This window comes from Megalobrama amblycephala, linkage group LG12 (assembly GCF_018812025.1).
Source record: "Megalobrama amblycephala isolate DHTTF-2021 linkage group LG12, ASM1881202v1, whole genome shotgun sequence".
Lineage (NCBI taxonomy): Eukaryota > Metazoa > Chordata > Actinopteri > Cypriniformes > Xenocyprididae > Megalobrama > Megalobrama amblycephala.
In genome coordinates this window covers 32917023-32937794 of record NC_063055.1, presented here as the reverse complement: position 1 = coordinate 32937794, position 20772 = coordinate 32917023, and the positions used below count along the sequence as shown (strand labels likewise).

General features: G+C 35.5%; 1 protein-coding gene across 2 annotated transcripts in view; it reads right to left on the bottom strand.

Moving 5' to 3' along the window:
- Nucleotides 1-1204: 1204 nt before the first annotated feature.
- The window catches only part of mfn2 (mitofusin 2), a 31335-nt gene continuing 11767 nt past the window's right edge, over nt 1205-20772 (bottom strand). For both annotated transcript variants that reach the window (XM_048210720.1, XM_048210721.1), the window contains exons 5-18: nt 16581-16705; nt 16143-16251; nt 15770-15877; nt 15359-15512; nt 14512-14579; nt 14305-14426; nt 12731-12857; nt 11867-11971; nt 11398-11500; nt 11091-11311; nt 10223-10378; nt 6567-6763; nt 5888-6022; nt 1205-2709 (exon numbers count right to left, since the gene is read on the bottom strand). In XM_048210720.1, the coding sequence (XP_048066677.1) occupies nt 2640-2709; nt 5888-6022; nt 6567-6763; nt 10223-10378; nt 11091-11311; nt 11398-11500; nt 11867-11971; nt 12731-12857; nt 14305-14426; nt 14512-14579; nt 15359-15512; nt 15770-15877; nt 16143-16251; nt 16581-16705 (1800 nt within the window). In that variant the 3' untranslated portion in view covers nt 1205-2639. The remainder of the gene's footprint in view (nt 2710-5887; nt 6023-6566; nt 6764-10222; nt 10379-11090; nt 11312-11397; nt 11501-11866; nt 11972-12730; nt 12858-14304; nt 14427-14511; nt 14580-15358; nt 15513-15769; nt 15878-16142; nt 16252-16580; nt 16706-20772) is intronic.

The window sequence follows — 20772 nt, the reverse complement described above, 5'->3', positions numbered from 1 at the left end:
TTGATATGAATGTATCTGTGAATGGAACTGTCTTCAGAAAAGTTTTGATGGCTTTTCCTCTTATTTCTAAGAGGCTTTTTTTCTTATTTCTCTTATTTCTAAGAGCCTATTTATGCAGCGCTGCTGTGTATAGCTGTAACCATGGAAACGCTTTATCACTGCTGTTCCATAAGCGCCACCTACTGTCAGAGAGTGAATTTGCATTTTCATTCAGTCCATCTGCTGATTTTGTTTTGTGCAGGTATCTTATGTAGCATAATTTCACAAAGCTAAAGTCAGACCAGGCTGTTTTTGCTGTTAATCTTAAAATTATACAATAATTTAAATGAAATCAACTGCTCATACTCATGTGCATAACATCTATGTTGGGATTGTGATAAAATGTTTGCCTCTAATATCAGAGCAACACATATTTTTTTTTGTTTATATTTATATATATTTATATTTATAATTTGTTGTTTATATGGTTAATATTAATGCAACTATCAAAAGTTTTTTTTTTTTTTTTTTTATTAATTCGGCCCGCACATGGTTATTTTTTTCCAATCTAGCCCTCAACCTAAAATGAGTTTCTCACCCCTGCTTTAACATATGCAGTTTAAATAAACTTTACATCTCACATATTTCAACAGGGCATCTTGCTTTATTAATATTTATTATATTTTTTTAACTCGAGGTAGATCCCTCGAGTGCAGCTGATGGCGCTTTGAAGTGATGCTAAAGGGAGCGAGGATATCATTTCACTTGATTCAATTCCTCCATCCTCGCTTCTTTTCCTTGTGTCCTTCCCTCGCATCCTGAAGGGGTGGAGCCAAGACGCGAGGAAAGGAAACGAGGATGCACAAATAAGAATTGAGAAGCACCCTATGCAGCACTGGCACCTCCCCCCTCATGCGTGGACACGCCCCTTACCGCTGATTGGCTACAAGTGTGTTTTGGTGCAGTCTGATTCACAGTCAACAGCATTTCTCAGAAATCGCTTATTGCACCTTTAAAATAAAAAATAAAAATGTTGAAATTCCCTAATATTTCCAAGTTTTCCAGGACTGTGGAAACCCTGACTGTTAATGGGCATATTAGCCATTCAGCAGAAACTCATAATGAAAAACTGTTGGATGTGTATTATTGCATGAAAACTACAAACAAGCCATTCATGTTTCTTTAAGAATTATTTTAGATGAAAAACTGACAAATCAGTCTATTGTTAATTTTTCAACAGTGTCACTTTATTATTTCCTCTAACAGTAATAGTGAATGACAATAAATTACAACGGTCGGCATGCTCATCTATACATTACTGTTGACATAGCTCAGTGTACCATTCTCTTTCTAATAAACCTGCTGGAAATAAAGACGAAAAGCAGCAAAATATAAAGTGCACATCACAAGAGCTCTCCAGATCACTTTCTTTAACACTTGGCACACATCGTAATCCAAACTAAACACGTTACCATACACTATACCATACATATGTGAGGAACTAACAGGTTAGTAATGGATCACACACATTTACAGTCAGATCTCACAGATTAGATTTCAGATGTGGATGTCAGAGTTGAAATAAATGTATGATGAGCTTGTAATTATATGTTTAGTTTAACTGGTGTCCAGGTTTACATAAAGCTAGTTTTCCTTTTCAATTCATAAATATAATGTTATATTAATATTCATTTATCCCATATTGCTACTAAACAAACGATTAGTAGCAAAATGGTGCAGTTATGGAAGAAAAAACTGAAGAGGCACCAGAATATTGCTGATTTCATTAAGTCAGATTACTCAAAAAAAAAAATACTTAACTTGTATTTTAAAAAAATACTATTTATACCTTCTATTTTTTGCAGCCAGAGTTGCGGGTGTATATTCAAAAAACGATTCATTTTTTTAAATGTTGCCAAAAGTGTCAGCCAGATCATGACTTTGGGAACAGGGTGATAGCAATATAATTTATATTTGCGAATTCACAAGTAATTGTGGATGAAACTGACAGTACTCCGCTTTCATTTTCACTGAATTCCAACAGACTCCAGAAAAAAAGAGATCAACCTCCTTACAGCATTTACCCAGTGAGAGTCCGCCACATGCTAGCAGATCCCAGACTTTGCAAACAACTGTAATGGAGACACTGCATTACGCTTGCATAACATTACATATGTCAAACATAGTAGAGTTGTGCCAATGACCAAAGAAGAGAATCCCACATTAAGTTCATCGGCATACAGCACACTGTCAGACAAAACACAAGGCACGTGAGAGACCGCTTAAAACGGACATCTCACTTTTCACAACTTGCTGTGGCATGCTAAGAAAATGTATATGGGAATTTATATAACACAATCTACAAAGAGATCAAGAACTTTACACGACCTCTTATGTCAAGAATAAATAATTACCCTGTATTAAATACAAAAGAAACTGTGTGTACAAAAACAAAAGGAAGCTCTCTTCAAAGTGGCACATGTCACTACTCTCAAAGGCAAAAAAACCCCAAAAAAACATGAAATGACCAATATTTGGTATGCTTAAATAAATGGTTGAAAGCATAGTTAAGTGTTAGATTATCTGCAGTAGATATTAAAAGTGCAGCAGTGGGAGATGAGCTGCTCTACACGCTCGTACAGTCGCTTCAGACAGAATCTCTATCGACCCTGCTGAAGGTACTGCTGGGTAAACATGTTTAGCTCACTGTCCAGCCAACCAGCTTTATTCCTGTAGAAAAAAAAATGTTAAGTACAATTAATAAACATCACAAATAATTTAAATGATTTTAATGTGCTTTAATTATTTCTGTTTAGTTGGAATGGTTACTCTGAAAGAAAAAGAAAAAAATCCTACCCTTTTAGGCCATTTGCATTTCAAAAGTTTGGGGTTGGTATAAGATTTTTTAAAATGTTTTTGAAAGAAGTCTGGTCACACTTTATATTAGGTGTCTTTAACTACTATGTACTTGCATAACAAAAATAATTTGGTTACACTTTATTTTTAAGGTGTCCAAAATGTTACAGTGTAATTATACATTTAAGTACTGAGTGATATTAATTAACAACATACTTATTACAGGGTTAGGATTAGGTTTGGTTTAGGGTTAGTTGCATGTATTTATGTATAATTTATAGTTATTACAATAGTAACTACATGTAATGTGTAACAAGGACACTAAAAGAGTGTTACCAATAATTCTTATGTACAATGTATTTATTGTGTTCATACAGTATTGCAAAACACTTTTGCTGCTATTGAGGTGGGATACGGGTAAGGTCAGGGACAGGTTTGGTGGTATGGGTAGGTTTAAGGGTGGGTTCAAGTGTAAGGGAATGGGTTAACGGTGTAATTATAGATGTAATTACATGCAGGTATTTTTAAAATATAAATACAATGTAAAATCATGTATGTATACAATAAGAGCGCTGTATCGAATGATTAACTAAAATGTTAGTACATAGTAGATAAAAGCCTCTTTTCCGCCATCAGGCTGAACAGTTTTAGCAGTCGCGAAAAGCCCCGAATGTTTTGTTATCGTTTCTTTCTCACAGAGCTTAACAATTAATCAGAAAAAAAAAAATGTAAATAAAATTACAGCTGCCGCGATTACCTAATCGTGAAAAGTGCATATTACAGCATTATATTTATACTTTCTCCCATGAAAGGTTACTACTTACAACATGCTTTTGCAGCATCTGAAGATCTGTTTTGCGTAAGCAAAAGCAGCTAAACATTTAATATTTGACAACTGTATATAGAATTAGAAATAGTGTATAGTTTATAGAGATATAGAAATGTTCAATGACCGACAGTAATATCCAGGCAGTGATGCAAATGACTAACTTTTTTTAAATAAAAAATTTCACCGTTTTGAATTGAAAATATACTAATCATTTACATGATTAATGTTCATAACCGAATGTGACGACACAAGAAACGTTTTGCGTTTTTGACATTTAGATAAAGAGTGAATGTGTGCGCACTGCGTAAAATGGTAACACTTTACAATAAGGTTTCATTAGTTAACATTAGTTAACTACTTTAGTTAACATGAATTAATAATGAACAACACTTCTAAAGCATTTATTAATCTAAATTAATGTGAATTTCAACATTTACTAATTCATTAAAATCAAAAGTTGTGTTTGTTAACATTAGTAAATGCACTGTGAATTAACATGAACAAACAATGAACGACAGTATTTTTTATTAAAGTGTTAGTTCACCCAAAAATGAAAATTCTGTCATTTATTACTCACCCTCATGCTGTTCCACACCCGTAAGACCTTCGTTCATCTTCGCAACACAAATTAAGATATTTTTGTTGAAATCTGATGGCTCAGTGAGGCCTCCATAGCCAGCAATGACATTTCCTCTCTCAAGATCCATTAATGTACTAAAAACATATTTAAATCAGTTCATGTGAGTACAGTGGTTCAATATTAATATTATAAAGCGACGAGAATATTTTTGGTGCGCCAAAAAAACAAAAAATAACGACTTATATAGTGATGGCCGATTTTAATAACGCTCCGAAGCTTCCTGAAGCAGGGTTTTGAAATCGCCCATCACTATATAAATCGTTAATTTGGTTTTTTGGCGCACCAAAAATATTCTCGTCGCTTTATAATGTTAATATTGAACCACTGTACTCACATGAACTGATTTAAATATGTTTTTAGTACATTTATGGATCTTGAGAGAGGAAATGTCATTGCTCCCTATGCAGGCCTCACTGAGCCATCGGATTTCAACTAAAATATCTTAATTTGTGTTCCGATGATTAACGAAGGTCTTACGGGTGTGGAACGGCATGAGGGTGAGTAATAAATGACATTATTTTCATTTTTGGGTGAACTAACCCTTTAACTAACATTAACAAAAATTAATAAATTCTGTAACAAATGTTTTGTTCATGGTTAGTTCATGTTAGTTAATACATTAACTAATGTTCAACTAATGAACCTTATTGTAAAGTGTTACCAATAAGATATTATTTGCAAATAGTTTCAATTGATTATGTCAAAAATACAGTAAGACCTTTCTTTTTCTTTATTCCCTTAAATCACTTTTATCCACTAACCCTAGAACTGCCTGTTTCTAAGAGCGGTAAGGAACGGTTCCAGTTATATTTCCACTTGAGCTTGGTTCGGCATGGCAGGGTTACAAACCGTTCTCAGCCTATAATTATCAGCATGGTTGGCTAACCCTCTGTAAAATCTAGTGTTAACAAGACAATGACTGACGCATTTGTATTACATTCCAAAGAGGTCCATTATCATCCTGATTTTGGGTTTGGCCTGATGGTGGAAAAGAGGCTAAAGACACTTAAGTGCATTTGATGTGTAAAAAAAAATACAGTAAAAATAGCAATACTATGAAATAAAATTACAATTTAAAATAACGGTAACACTTTTCAATAAGGTTCATTAGTTAACATTAGTTAACTACATTAGTTAACATGAACTAATAATGAATTGCACTTCTACAGCATTTATTAATCTTTGTTAATGTTAATTTCAACATTTACTAATACATTATTAAAATCTTGTTAACATTAGTTAATGCACTGTGAACTAACATGAATAAGCAATGAACAACTGTATTTTCATTAACCAACGTTAATGGAGATTAGTAAATACAGTAACAAATGTATTGCTCATGGTTAGTTTATGTTAGTTAATACATTAACTAATGTTTAACTAATGAACCTTACTGTAAAGTGTTACCAAAATAACTTACTTATTTTAATATATTTTACCGGAGTTACCGGCCCCAGATTTTTCAACTGTAAATGTATATATGTTGTCACAGTGTATTCCTGAACAAGACAACATATAAATTAAGTCGAGTGCTAAACAGCAAATGCGCAATCAAAACAGTCAATGATGTCACAGACTCTCACCTGAGCAGTTTGGCTTTACTCTGCAGGGAGTCTAACTGTTCGATCTTGCTGTTCAAATCCCGAATCTCATCCTCCAGCTGCTGTCGGGTCACGTCCACCTGCTGACACAGCTGAGAGAAGGTGCTGGCCAGCTCCCTGTGTCAAACAAGATTTTGTTCATAAGAAAGCAGTCTGGATTCAACAACGCTTGAAAAACACATTTCTGTGAACACAACTACAGAAAGCAATCTCTTAAAATAAGAACTTCATAAATTGTTCATATGTTTATTTTCTCCACCAGAGGGCAGTAGTGAATAGGTGTTCAGGTCACTGAAATCTGTACTTATTGTAGATGCCAGTGCTTATATAATGTCTGAATACCACAACATTTGCACTGACATCAAGAATTAGATCAACTCTATTCAAACAACCTACACTCTAGATTATACTAGACTAAGAGGATTTGTATGATTCGAAAAAAAACTTTCACACAGGATGTCAGACACCTATTTTATTACCTTACATGATGTTATTTGTTATCATTCTAGAGTCTGGGGTCAGTATTTGTTCCCCGAAAGAAATTAATACTTTTTATTCAGCATTAGTGCACTTCTGATACATTGTATATTATTTGATTCCATGTAGTATTTGACATGACGCTACTTTGCTACAGCAAAGGTAGATTCAGACTCAGACTTACTGTTGAACCTGATGGCTGCAGTTAGACCCCGTGTAGCTGACGATGAGCTGTAGTTTCTCGCTGGCGTAGTCCACAAACTGTCTTTTAAACGTTCGTTCTTTGGCCCTGGTTGTCCATGTGAGTCTCTCGTACACATACAGCAGTCCATAGAGACCCACAGACAGAGCAATGAGCCTCCAGCCCACTGCTTTCCAGATCTGAGACACAGAGAAAGAGAATCACACATCCATTTGAAAGGAAAATATTCCAGTTATAATGACTGAAGATATTAGACAAGAAAAGTGAGTAAATAATGACAAAATATCTATTTGCAGGTTAACTATATACACTTCCATTCGAAAGATTTAAGATTGTTTTCATTTAAGAAGTCCCTTATCCTCACTACAGCTGCATTTGTTGAATAAAAAACACAGAAAAAACAGTAATATATTTTTGTAAAAAAAAAATTAAAACACTGCTTCGTAAAGATTTGAAGCTTTACGAATCTTTTGTTTCGAATCAGTGATTTGGTGTGTGTATCAAACTGCCAAAGTCACGCCCCCCAGTGGTGAACCATTGAAATTTCGAAACACTTGCAGTATGACATAACGAAACCTCGTTTACTGAAATCACGTGACTTTGGCAGTTTGATATGGGCTCCGAACCAACGATTCAAAATAAAAGATTCGGAAAGCTTTTGAAATTGCCCATCACTAGATATTGTTGAAAAGTCGTTATTTTGTTTTTTTGGTGCACAAAAAGTATTCTCGTTGGTTCATAACATTGAGGTCGAATCACTGTAGGCACATGAACTGTTTTAAATATGTTTTTAGTAGCTTTCTGGGCATTGAAAGTGTTAATTATCTTGCTGTCAAGAGCCATCGGATTTTATCAAAAATATCGCAGTTTGTGTTCCGAAGATGAACAAAGGTCTTATGGGTGTGGAAAGACATGAAGGTGAGTAATTAATGACAGAATTTTCATTTTTGAGTGAACTAACCGTTTAAACATAAAAATAACTAAAGGAAACATTTATTTGCTAAACAAATTAAAGGTGCCCTAGAATTAAAAAATGTACCTTGGCATAGTTGAATAACAAGAGTTCAGTACATGGAAATTACATACAGTGAGTCTGAAACTCAATTGTTTCCTCCTTCTTATATAAATCTCATTTGTTTAAAAGACCTCCGAAGAACAGACGAATCTCAACATAACACCGACTGTTACGCAGTCAGGATCATTAATCTGACGACACCCAATATTTGCATATGCCAGCCCATGTTCAAAGCATTAGACAAGCCAGTATTAACGTCTGGATGTGCACAGCTGAATCATCAGACTAGGTAAGCAAGCAAGAACAAAAGTGAAAAATGGCAGATGGAGCAATAATAACTGACATGATCCATGATAACATGATATTTTTAGTGATATTTGTAAATTTTCTTTCTAAATGTTTCATTAGCATGTTGCAGGGCTCTCAAGTCTCACGCATTGGGCGTGAGACACACGCATTTCAACCCGTTCACACGCTCACACGCCACACCTTGTATTTCTCACGCAGAGAAATCTCCAGGATAACGCACAAGTTGCGCCGCTATTAGAGGAATCAAGCGAGTTCCCCATAGAGTTCAGAAGGCCCTGCCACGCACCAGTTAATCTAATAAAAAAATATAGCTACCGGATAGCCAATCAGAAAATAGAATTGCTGTATCCGGGTAAGATTTAGATATTCCCGCCACAACAATGTTTATGTTCTGATTCCAATGATACATTCTGTGATTCACGGGCTCGCTCACTGATTCAGATGCTCGCTTAAGTAGTTAGAAGAGGACATCTGTCAGTCACATTGATTCACATCTGGCTACAGACTGATCGTGATTGATATGGGACCATATACTATGAGTACAGTAAGTCATCTTTGTGTCCAGGCAGCTGGTAGGTTAGTTAACAGTTTGTCCAGAGTACTTTACGTGAACTTGCCTAGCTAGTAGGGATGGGCATTTTTCCAAAATATTGTATTCGAATATTTGGGCTAATAAAAAAATGAATATTCGTGTATTTAAAGCTGCAGTCCGCAACTTTTTTTGTGTTAAAAATTTACAAAAATTATATAATGAGAATATACAACATGAATCCATTTTCCAAAAGTAGCTCCGGCTAGAATGTTCCTCCGCAAGACGCGTGCTGTTCTGTTTATTAATCGCTAGAGGGCCAAAAATCGCGGACAGCAGCTTTAAATTACGATTATTTTGAGAAAATGAGAGACGTTTTTAAACATTTTTTTATTCAAGTTGTCATCACCATTTCTGAACAAACTTATTATTAGGTAATATACACAAGTTTACGTTTTATCTTAAGGTTTTCATTCAGTTTAAAACATTAAACAATATGTGTAAACAAAAAATATCGGCCTAAAGAACAAGCATTATAAGCTCAAGCAGCGAGCGGGAAAAAACACTGCAGAACGTAATGTACATATAATGTACACTAGAGTCAGAATATGGTTACTATGTTTATATTGTTTCACATTATAATGTTGAGGAAAAAAATAAAATAAAATGTGTATGATTATATTACCATTATCTCTCTATCTCTCTCACTCACTCACATACACACTAAAATGCTGAATTAAATAAATATTTTTTTATTTGTACGAATTTGTCATTTTTCATATCAGACCCCCATCCCCACCCAAACCCTCGTTGCTGCCGCCGCCGAAATCTCACTCTGAACTCAGTTCAAAACTTGAGAGCCCTGATGTTGCTAATGTACTGTTAAATGTGGTTAAAGTTACCATCGTTTCTTACTGTATTCACGGAGACAAGAGCCGTCGCTATTTTCATTTTTAAACACTTGCAGTCTGTATAATTCATAAACACAACTTCATTCTTTATAAATCTCTCCAACAGTGTGTAATGTTAGCTTTAGCCACAGAGCACAGCCTCAAACTCATTCAGAATCAAATGTAAACATTCAAATAAATACTATACTTACATAATCTGATGTATGCATGCAGTATGCATGACGAACACTTTGTAAAGATCCATTTTGAGGGTTATATTAGCTGTGTGAACTTTGTTTATGCAATGATAGAGTCGAGAGCTCTGGGGGGGTGGAGCCTGAATCGGCGCATTTCTAATTATGCCCCAAAATAGGCAGTTAAAAAAATTAATTTAAAAAAATCTATGGAGTATTTTGAGCTGAAACTTCACAGACACATTCAGGGGACATCTTAGACTTATATTACATCTTGTAAAAAAACGTTCGATGGCACCTTTAAGCCAACTAATATGATTCAAATTCTTTTGGTTTCTCTACCCAACATTTTAAAAAATTATTATATTTAAATTCCTTAAATTATATAACTATTTATTTAAATTATTATATTCAAATATGACATCTAAATTACATTTAAAAATTACAAGTACAATGAAAATACAGGTATCGGTACTGTATCGGGAGTGCCAAAAATGACAGTATCAGAATCGATACCCGTTCTGGAAAAAGTGGTATACTGTTTTTACTGCATTCATCAAGTAAATGCAGCGTGGTGAATATTAGAGACTTCTTTTAACAACATAAAAAAATCTTTCCTACCCCAAACTTTTGAAAGGTAGTGTATATATTGTAGGAACACATGCATTTTGGTGTGTTAGAGATATTTGGTACGTTCTTACCACTCCTCCAACAACTATAATGCCCATTGATGTCCGAGAGGTGAGTGATGCCAATCCTGTCACCATAGAAACCATAAGCTCTTCCTGGGTCATGGACCCTTGAGGGTAAGGTGGCATACTAGTGCTGACCGGAGTGATGGCCAGGGGCCTGGGAACCTGTCAACACAGCACACATGCTTTATCAAATAGAACCCAACACAGGATGTAGGGCACTGTAATTTCTGCAATGCGGAAAATGCACAGAATCACGAAATACAGTCATAAAAATGGAATTTACAGTATAATGCAGAATTTCACAGAATTTGGAAAATTTGGGATGAATAAATCAAAGCTAGGGCTGTATACTTAATCAAATTGTGATTAAATATTAAAGCATAATAAGACTGCTATTTAAATATGAAGTCATGTGTGTCTCGGAGTGAATAAGTGGTGCATTTTCATCTACTACACACATATTCAAGCACGTGTGAAGCTCGTGGTGTTTTCAGTGTCTGTCATCTGACTATATGAGGAGATAAACACATGAACTTCATCTCTAAAGCTGCTCTGAAAGCATTTCAATACACAAGTATTTCACCATTTCATTTGATAAAAGTCTGGTGCTAAAATTGAATTAAACCATTACAACAAAATCAAGAAAAAATTAAACTGAATGAAACAGAATTTGGGAAAAAATTAAACGAATTTCATAGGGTAATTTTAGTTACATTTTTAATACATTGTTGTTAAATTGTATCATAATTTCAATTAATTTGACTGTTAACTGACTAATAGATTACTAAAATTTAATTTAACCATTAAACTGTTATCAAGAATAAAGAAAAAGAAAAAAGAGCCACAAGGACCACCCAAAATGAACATGTGCTACCTGGTCATTGTAGCCCATGAGGGCGCGGCGTGTGTTTTTGGGACCCAGGAAGCGGTTGACCAGCATGGTCCATCCCAGGGAGAAGTGAAAGCTGATGTCTTCCTGGAAGTCGCTGCAGAGTTTGTCACAGTTGAGGTCGTAGCTGAGGGCGAAGCATTGTCTGGGCACAATCTTATCCACCTGCTCTCGAATGCCGATGGGCAAGAGGGGCTTCAGACCCTCTGGAACGATCACAAGTGTCTCGTTAACCTGCTGCTGTTACTGGTATGAGCTGTTTGAAAGCTCACCGAATAAGAGAGATACTGACCTATCATTTCAGTCTGTGTGGATTGCAGCGCTACAGTTATCGCACTGGAGCATCTGTCTGACATATTCCTGCCAAGACCGTCCTCTATGTGCCTGTGGAGCTCCTAAAATCAAACATTCCATCAAAACATGACAAAAAAGACAAAAAAAAAAAATCATCACCTTTTAAAATTAGAGCTACAAAAGATAAATATATTAACTACAATTTTTTTTTTTTTTTTTTTTTTTTTTAAATCATGAAATGAATCACTAACTGCTTTTATCAGTATAAAACCCTATGTAAAAGTGAAAGTTAACAAGGACAAGGTTCTTGTCCCACAGATAAGATCACATGACATTTTTGGGTAGCTGGGGAATTTCCATGCAGAGAGTTAGATGTTGACACTAAACAATAAACAATAGTGGATAAAGGAACATACAAATAAAAAGGAGAAAGACATGTGTGGGCAATTGGAGGAAGTCCAACTCACATTCTTGTATACTTTGAGCACCACTTGTGAAGGATGAAAGTCCATGTGGAAGTCATCCACTAGTACAGCCAGTCTCCGGATCTCCTCTGCCATAGCATTAGATACCTACACATCCAGATGAGCAGGTCAAAAGCTGGAAACAACCTTGCAAATGCCAGTTTTATTATGCTTGAAACTTGTATAAACAGCTTTTCCAGAATGCCCATGACCAAAAAGTAATGCCTTGAAAGTGACATTATGTTTACATTTAAAACTTTAAAAGATTGAATGAATCATATAAAACAAAAAATAAAAGACCTAACATAAATATAATACCCGTGAACAAAAATGATCTTTATCCAGTTTTAAAAGTATCATCAGCATTTTCACCAAGTTGAAAAGGCAACTGCAATCCCTAAACTCATAAACAAAAATACATTTTGATATAGCACATTCATCACATCACCCCATCATTACAGTGCATTAGACTCAATGGATTTGTATGATGTGCCAAAAAAGACAAGTCGCACATTAAATAGGTTTACATGAAGTTTAAATGATTGATTTCAGCCAAACTAAAGCAAACATTTTTCTTTTAACCGAACCGATTTAGTCCAACTGAAAATCAGTGATTTTTGAAATCTGATTTTTGTAAAGTCGTACTAAAGCCCAAAGTACACTGTTTTTTATGTGTACAGTGTGCTTGATATAAATTGTATCATCGGCATTGTAAGCGCAAACTGTATATACAGCCCAATATTTCTAACTTTGAATATTCTGTATGCTCAGCTCCGAAAAGCAAAGCAGAAACACATTAGACTTTAACTACTTATTAACACTCCTGAAAAAGACAGAAAAACAAGCGAGTCATAAATGGAGCATCACCTGTTTCTCCACCTCCTCTGTGATCTTTTTGATCTTGCTCTTGCAGTCCAGAGTGAGCAGATCCAGCTGTTTATCGATGAACTCCAGCCTGTCCTCCCTCTCCTCCTTCATCTCTAAACAATGAATCCTGAACAAGAACACAAAAAAATCATTATACTAACTATTAATTTCAGTCTATGCATAGTCAACTATCATTCAAATATAACAAACCAAATTCTTTTTGATAATATATATTTTTACCATATTGAGTAGCCCTGTACAGTCTGAAAGCTCAATGGATTAAAATATATAGAATAATGGACGAAAATATTCTATATAGATTTATGAAAAGTTTTTTTTCTTATTTGATGATAAACAACTGAATATTTTATTAATTATATATATATATATATATATATATATATATATATATATTTCACTTTATATTAATTTAACTAGATGTTTACAAAAACAGCTGGATGATCAAATTATATTTTAAAAATCTATATTTTCTATTAGGAGGACCATTTCAACCATTGTTGCTAATAGTCAAAATAATAATTAAAATAATCAAAGCTATTTCCACATTGATTTGGCACAAATTTATGACAACACGCAATTTTTTTTTTTTTTTTACAGTTTTTTTAAAATAAAATGATACTTGATTTCATAAAAAATTACAGTAAATATACTTAAAATGTCACAAAACTTTCATATTTCATATAAATTATATTCTTCCAACTTTCTGCCCATCAAAGAATCCTGAAACAGATGCTTTATCATGGTTTCCACACTTCATTAAGCAGCACAAGCATTTTGAACTGTGATAATAAAAAGAACCAAATCAACATATTAAAATGATTTATGAAAGATCATTTGACACCGAAGACTAGTAATGATGCTGAAAATTGAGGATTTTTTTTTTTTTTAAATATGCTAAAATGTAAAATTATTTAAATTGTAATATTATTTCACAATATTACTGTAATTAACTGTATTTTCATCAAACAAATGTAGCCTTGGGGAACAAGAATCTTCTTTCAAAAACATAAATCTTACCAATCTCAAACATTTGAACAGTAGTGTTTTTAATACAATTTTTTTTTTTACTTTATTTGTATGCACTATGCACAAATACATCAATATATTGTCAAAAACAACTATTTACCTGCAAGCATCAGTTTTGTTTGATTAAACCAATGTATTCAGTTGATTTGAAAACAAGATATCTTAAATGATTCTGAGAAATTAATCGAACCTCAACTTTGTTGAATTTTAAATTACAGATGCTATCAAAATATATTCCTCTTAAGAATCTAATCTTTGAATTGTGAGACAAGGGAGGACCACAAAACCAGTGTAAATGTGATGTCCTTGAGACATTTCAAGATCAAGTAAAAAGCTCATAAAAATCACTGCAAAATTACAATTTTGATTAAAAAGTAGAAGTAAGTTGTAGATATTATCACTTCAAAATTTGACTCCCTCAGACTGTAACAGCACAATCAGGCACTAAGCTCATTTCAATGTCAGCAGTGGATCAGTGTTTAGCGTGATGGATTACTGCTAAGAAAAGCAGGCGTCTTTGCGCTCACCTCTGCTCTTGAGCTGCAATGTGCACAGAGTCCATGATCAGACGCAGAGCTTCAGAAATCTGCTTGGCTCTCATTGTGTGCTGCTCGAACTTAGTCTTCACTGCTGACTGGGAGATGCACTCCTGTAAGCATATACGTATGTGACAGTCAGACAAACATACAGACACGTTTAAACTAATCAACACTCCCAAACCCAACAACACTCACCTCAAAACGTCTTTCAAAGTTCTGAAACTCAAACATTCTCGCTTGAAAACCTTCAGCCAGAGCACCACCTGAAAATCCAACAAGAATGCTTTACAGGGGTCATAGCATGGAAAACTAATAATTAATAACATCAAAAGAAACATTAAAATAAATGGGGCTGCACAATTAATCGAAATAAAGCTTATTACACTTATCAAATGCTGCGATTTAATTAAGACTTTAGGATTTGAATATTTAAAAAGGTGAAGAATTTAAGACGACAAATATTAGTATTATATCTTTTAAAGTGTAAAAATAAAATAAAAATTATAATATTGAGTTAAACCTAATAATAATACTATTATTTAATTTGATTGGATTCCTTGTATTCCAGTGTGAATGTACTGAGACTCCATCACAACTAAAAAGAGGTTTGAGTCCATGTTAATGTCCAGCTACAAATTGAAATGTTTATTATATCACAGTTCAAATAACAATATATGACAAAATAAGACAATACTGTATATTTTTTGTTGTTGTGCAGACCTGTATATAAAGAATTTATTAAAATAAAAACAATCAAAATAAAATGTTTACCAAAAAATACTTTACATCTATAGCAGGGGTGTCCAAACTCGGTCCTGCAGGGCCACTGTCCAGCAAAGTTTAGCTCCAACTTACCACAACACACCTGCCTGAAAGTTTCCTGTATGCCTAAAAACCTTGATTAGCTGTTTCAGGTGTGTTTAATTGGGGTTGGAGATAAACTCAGCAGGACAGTGGCCCTCTAGGAGCAGGATTGGACACCCCTGATCTATAGGGTTTGGCTGACATAAAGGTTTGGGAACCCCTGCTGTAACAAATCTACCTGCTTCAGGCATTCCCTGGGCTTTCTGGACACGTGCCTGAAGAGCTTCTTTAGCAGAGACGAAGAAGATCCGATCACCGGCCTGAGCTCGGTCCACCACCCGCAGCTCATCCACTAAAAAACTACTGCAGCGGTCCATGTGCTGCCGTCTCACCTGACAAACACATAAGTTTCATTTTAAGAGTGCAAAAACACCAGGTATCATTCATCTTGGTTTCAAAAAATCTACTACAAGGTCCAATTTGTTTGCTTGATTTCATTTGTAAAACAAGTTTCACCTTGTGCCTCATTTTGTAAAAAAAAAAAACAATAATCATGCTTACAGTATTAGGTTAAACAATCAGGGATGCTAACGGTTTAAAACGCATCTCAGGTTTAACAGACTCAGAAAATGTGTCACGCAAGTCAAACCTCTTCCATGTACTCAGGCTCGCTGGCTGAGGCGTCCCAGCGGTTGTTCAGGATGAAGATATTGGGGCTGGACAGGCGCTCGTTCACTTTGTGAAAGAATGATTTTTCCTTTGAGAGGGCAGAGGGGAGCCATATTTTAATGAGCTGACACCAGTGAGTGCACTTTAAAATGACTTAACCTCACAAGGACTGGAGAAAAATAGAAGTTAATCATGCTTGACTAGTCATTTTGCATTGCAATAAAGATTTATACACAAATCTTAACACATAAAATCAATGCAATTTATATAATGCTGTAATACATAGAAAATATTGTGTGCTCCCACATTTAATTAGCCTTTTTTTTATGAACTGAAGTTCATATTAGACTCACTGTTTGCATTAAAGTGGACTCTGAATTGGCCACCAGCACAAAAACGTCAGCATCAAGGCAGAATTTGTCAATCCAGCTGTCCAACTCTGTTGTGACATCGATGCCAGGGCTTGAAAAGAAAGATTTGATAAGTTTCAGACTGACAGATATTACTAATGTGACTTCTTATGCACTAAATTGGTTATATAATGCAGTAGGCTTATAATGCCACTGCATTGGCATCCTTAAACATCATTTTAATATTTAAAACAGGATCCAGCAAAGCAAATATAATAAAAAATACATGCATACAAAGTTTAATATGTGCAGAAAATTACAGATCTTTAAATTAAAACAGGCAATGTATTGAATGCAATAAAGGACAATATTTATGGTAATAAATTATTTCCTAACAATATGTCAGTATGTCTCAGGCCTCACAGCCAACAATGCGTTTACCTGTCCACAAGTACCAGATCATCACGTAGCAATGCACACTTTGCTTTAGGCCACATGACACACACAAGACTGCCTGCATCCAAATCCTCATCTTGATGTAAGGCATGGGCCAACTGGTTCACCGTCTGCCAACACACACACGTGCACACACACATTAGCGTTATCACGTAGATTTATTTAGACTATTTTAAAATGAACTGAAATTTAAGAAGTCTTGTCATGGAAAACATGACTTTGCTCTTTTCAAATACACATGACATACTGTGTAGAAGTCTCAAGCACAGGTAAGCCAATCAAATCAGAGGCTACTGGGGATTGGCCAGAATGGTCATGTTGTTGACCAACACCTGAGTGGTTGATTAGTAGGGTCGACTACTTTAATAATTTTAGCACAGATTAATTTAAAGGTGTAGTAAGCAATTTCTGAGAAATGCTGCTGAAAGTGGATCAAACCGAGCAGTAGGAGTTGTCCACACATGATGGGGGAGGAGAGAGAGTGAGCAAGAGGGAGATCTGAAGAAAGACTGTAGAAAGAGAGACAGCTGAGAGACATTACAAAAGAGAAAAGGTCAGAGGAATATCACTGGAAAAAGAAGGGTTTTAATCCTGCAAGAGCTTTAGGACCTGCGTTAATATTAAGTAGAGAAGATTTCCAGCACTGGAGAGACCTAAAAACAGATATGAAAAACCTGAAAACAGACACAGAGGTTGCGTCATTTCTGCTCCATACATGAGTAACATTGGTTTTGCTTGTTCACAGAACTAAGATATGCTGCTGTTGTTGTTAGCTATAGCAACAGGACAGTTTTGAGTTTCATTGTTTGTCTGGAGCTGCTGGCGACTAAAGGCTGATTTATACTTCTGCACCGAGTGTACGCCGTAGCTATGGCATAGGGCTGTTTGTACCACGCGTAGCCTACGACATAGCCTGACATGCACCTCTTCAAAAATGTAACAACGCGTACCGCAAGCGCTGTGATTGGTCTGCTAGAACCCCTCCCTCGGGTCAAAAAACTGGCGTGGAGCAATAGGAGAAGAGCGAGCGTTTTCAACTTACATAGGAATGAAAAACGCTATGTTTCAGGTAACACATGCAGTCAAACTGCAACAAAAGTTGTTACCTATTTGCCGCGTCTATTTGTAAGCTTCTCTGACAACGTACATGACAAGCTGCTTCTTCTTCGGCTTTTGCCTTGATCCTCAACATGACCGTGGACACTGCCTACTAGTGGTCTGCATGCACGTCGACACAGACATCGACGAAGAAGTATAAATGAAAACACACGAATAGCCTACGGCGCAGAGGCTCCGGAGTAGGTCCGACGCAGAAGTATAAATCAGCCTTGTACTGTTTGTACAGTATGTTCATTGTTTGTTCTTCCTTGTTGTTTGTTCATTATCTTCGCTTTATTTTTCGCAAAGCATTATTTTACTTCGCTTCAGCTATGTTAAAGAGACATCCACTCTTTCATTGCATGTTTATGCATTTGGGGATGGAGCTACAGTGAGAACAGTGTATGTTAGGGCTGTCAAATTAAAATTCGTATTTCGAATATTAGTTGAATTTAAAATAAAATCTACATTCAAATGTAAAAACGGTGCATTCCAATATTTTCTGTGTGTCAGGCAACCTTTTCAGTGGCACGCAAGATGTGGTGATGATGGAAGAGTTGTTGCGTTTTATTGTTTTTGTAAGCTTATCACTTTAACACACTAGACGCAGCACTGCTGCATTGCTAGTTCAAAACACTGCACAAATAGAGATGCTCAATGCAGAGAAGATCTAGGTTATCAAAAGCATAACCAAGCCGTTTACACAACGCATTTTCTGTGCTGCTTTTCCATTGTTTTCTATGTAAACATGCGCTAGACAGACATCTTTGTTGCACTCGAGTCTTGCACAAGAAAGCCGCAAAGTGATCGGCGCTTCAGCTCTTTGTATAAAACTATGTATAAATAAATGATGCTGATTTGTTCATTACCGTTTATGCAATTAATGAAATTGTTAGGTTTATAAACAGTTTAAACATGATGCACTTTTTTTTCTTTTTTTTTTTTACAGTGATGTTATTTCACTGATTGTGCACCCGCTTGTGGCTTCAGGAGACAAACCAAAAGCTTTTTTTCTCCTAACTGAAATTATGCCTTTTAAATTCGAATAGAATTCAAATATTAGAAATATTTGATATTTAGATTAAGCCATTTTGACAGCCTTAGTGTGTGTTTGTTTGGGTTGATTACAAATATCAACAGTGTTTCTCAAAAATCGCTTACTGCACCTTTAAAAGGGAGACACAATTCTCAAATAACTTAGAGCAGTGTTTCTCAACCAGGGGTCCATGGACCCCTAGTGGTTCTTGACAATGCCAGGGGGTCCTTATAAAATATCTGAATATGAATTTTTGTATATTTTGACATTTGACATGTTCCCATAAAAGAAGAAGATAATTTATGTATAATATAACTGATAATATGACTAACTATAGAACAAGTCTACTAATGTAGTAATAAATTATACTTGATTGCATTTGGTCGTCACAAAGGCATTAATGATACCAATGAGCCAATTTTATTCTGGGTCCTGAATAGAGGATGGTGCCAAATATGACGGGGGTCCATTACTCAAAAAAGGTTGAGATTCACTGACTTAGAGCCACAACGTCTCAGAGCTGTGCTTTAGTGTACTAACAGTCCTTTTGTGACATCTGGGATTTGTCTACAGTCCTAACTTGGTTATGAATACTTATATTCATGCAGAACAATGGTTACTAGCTAAATATAACCTACAGACAATGTGAACAGAGCATCTGGATGATAGATGCTTTTTTGAGTGTGTGTGTGTGTGTGTGTGTGTGTGTGTGTGTGTGTGTGTGTGTGTGTGTGTGTGTGTGTGTGTGTGTGTGTGTGTGTGTGTGTGTGTGTGTGTGTGTGTGAGAGAGAGAGAGAGAGTTTTGGTGTGAGAGTCCGAGTGTTTGTGTGAGTTTTTGTGTGAGTCTGAGTGTATGAGTGAGCGAGTTTGAGTCCAAGTGTGAGTGAGAATCTGAGTGTGTGTGTGTGTGTGTGAGTGTGTGTGTGTGTGTGTGTGTGTGAGTGTGCACTCTACAGGATGTGAGACATGTTCTCTTAATGCTTTTCGCAGTGTCTCTTTCCATCTGAAAGAGGCCATTTCTGTCCTGCCTGACTGCATATACATATGATGATGACATAAACAAATGCACTCCATCCCAAGAGTGGGCCAAAGGTCACACAGTTCTTCCAAGCAAGTCTTGTAGGTTTATTACTTCTGTTCTGATCCTTTACTCTCTGGTGTATGCTTCATATGCAATCACCTAAACATGTTAATCATGGTGAGATCTAGAGCTCAAAAAAAAACAAAAAACAACAACAACATTTTAAGAATGTTTAGTCACTAGATGTTTCCATCCAAAGTGGTGAATTAAACTTGGCAAATTGGAATACTGCATTAAACAAAAAGAATAATTAAAGAGCACACCTCATTATTTCAATAATTAAAAAAACAGGAGCCAATTATTCCGCTTATACTACGGTTTTGGTAGATTTACTGTTGTTAGGCTGCAAGGACCTTTGCAATAAGTCAAATAAAGTGGCGATATGGAACTGTTATGCGGTCGACAGACCTGGAACTACTTCATAGCTTTGCATTTACTGGGAAATAATTGCACACCTTAGAACATTGTTAACCAATAAAAATCAAGCATTCAACATCCCTGTGGAACAACTGCGGAAAAAAAAAATCACCATTTTCATCCCATGCGCAGATGAAGAAAATAACGCACAGATGAAACACAATAATGAACGCTGCCATGTTATCCTACATTCAGAGGAGAGTGCCTGATGTTTGGGAATGCAATCGTGTGAGACAGTTCTGTGAGTCCAGCTGGTTAGTCCAGTTATCCAGCCACATGATCTGTTGAGGCAAAGTCACAGGAGTTTTGTTGCCAATGCAGGAATTAATTTGGTAAATGTGTTTCTATCATAGTTTATGTGCATGATCTGAATAAAAAAAAAAAAAAACACATGTGCACATCTTGACATGTCCATCCAGTGTTTGTTTTTTTTTTGTTTTTTTGGCCATATCCTCAAATTCACACTAAAATATGTGGATGGAACTATAGCTATTGTTATATTTTATCTACTGTTGTGCAAATGTGCAAGTCAACATGTTTCTTTT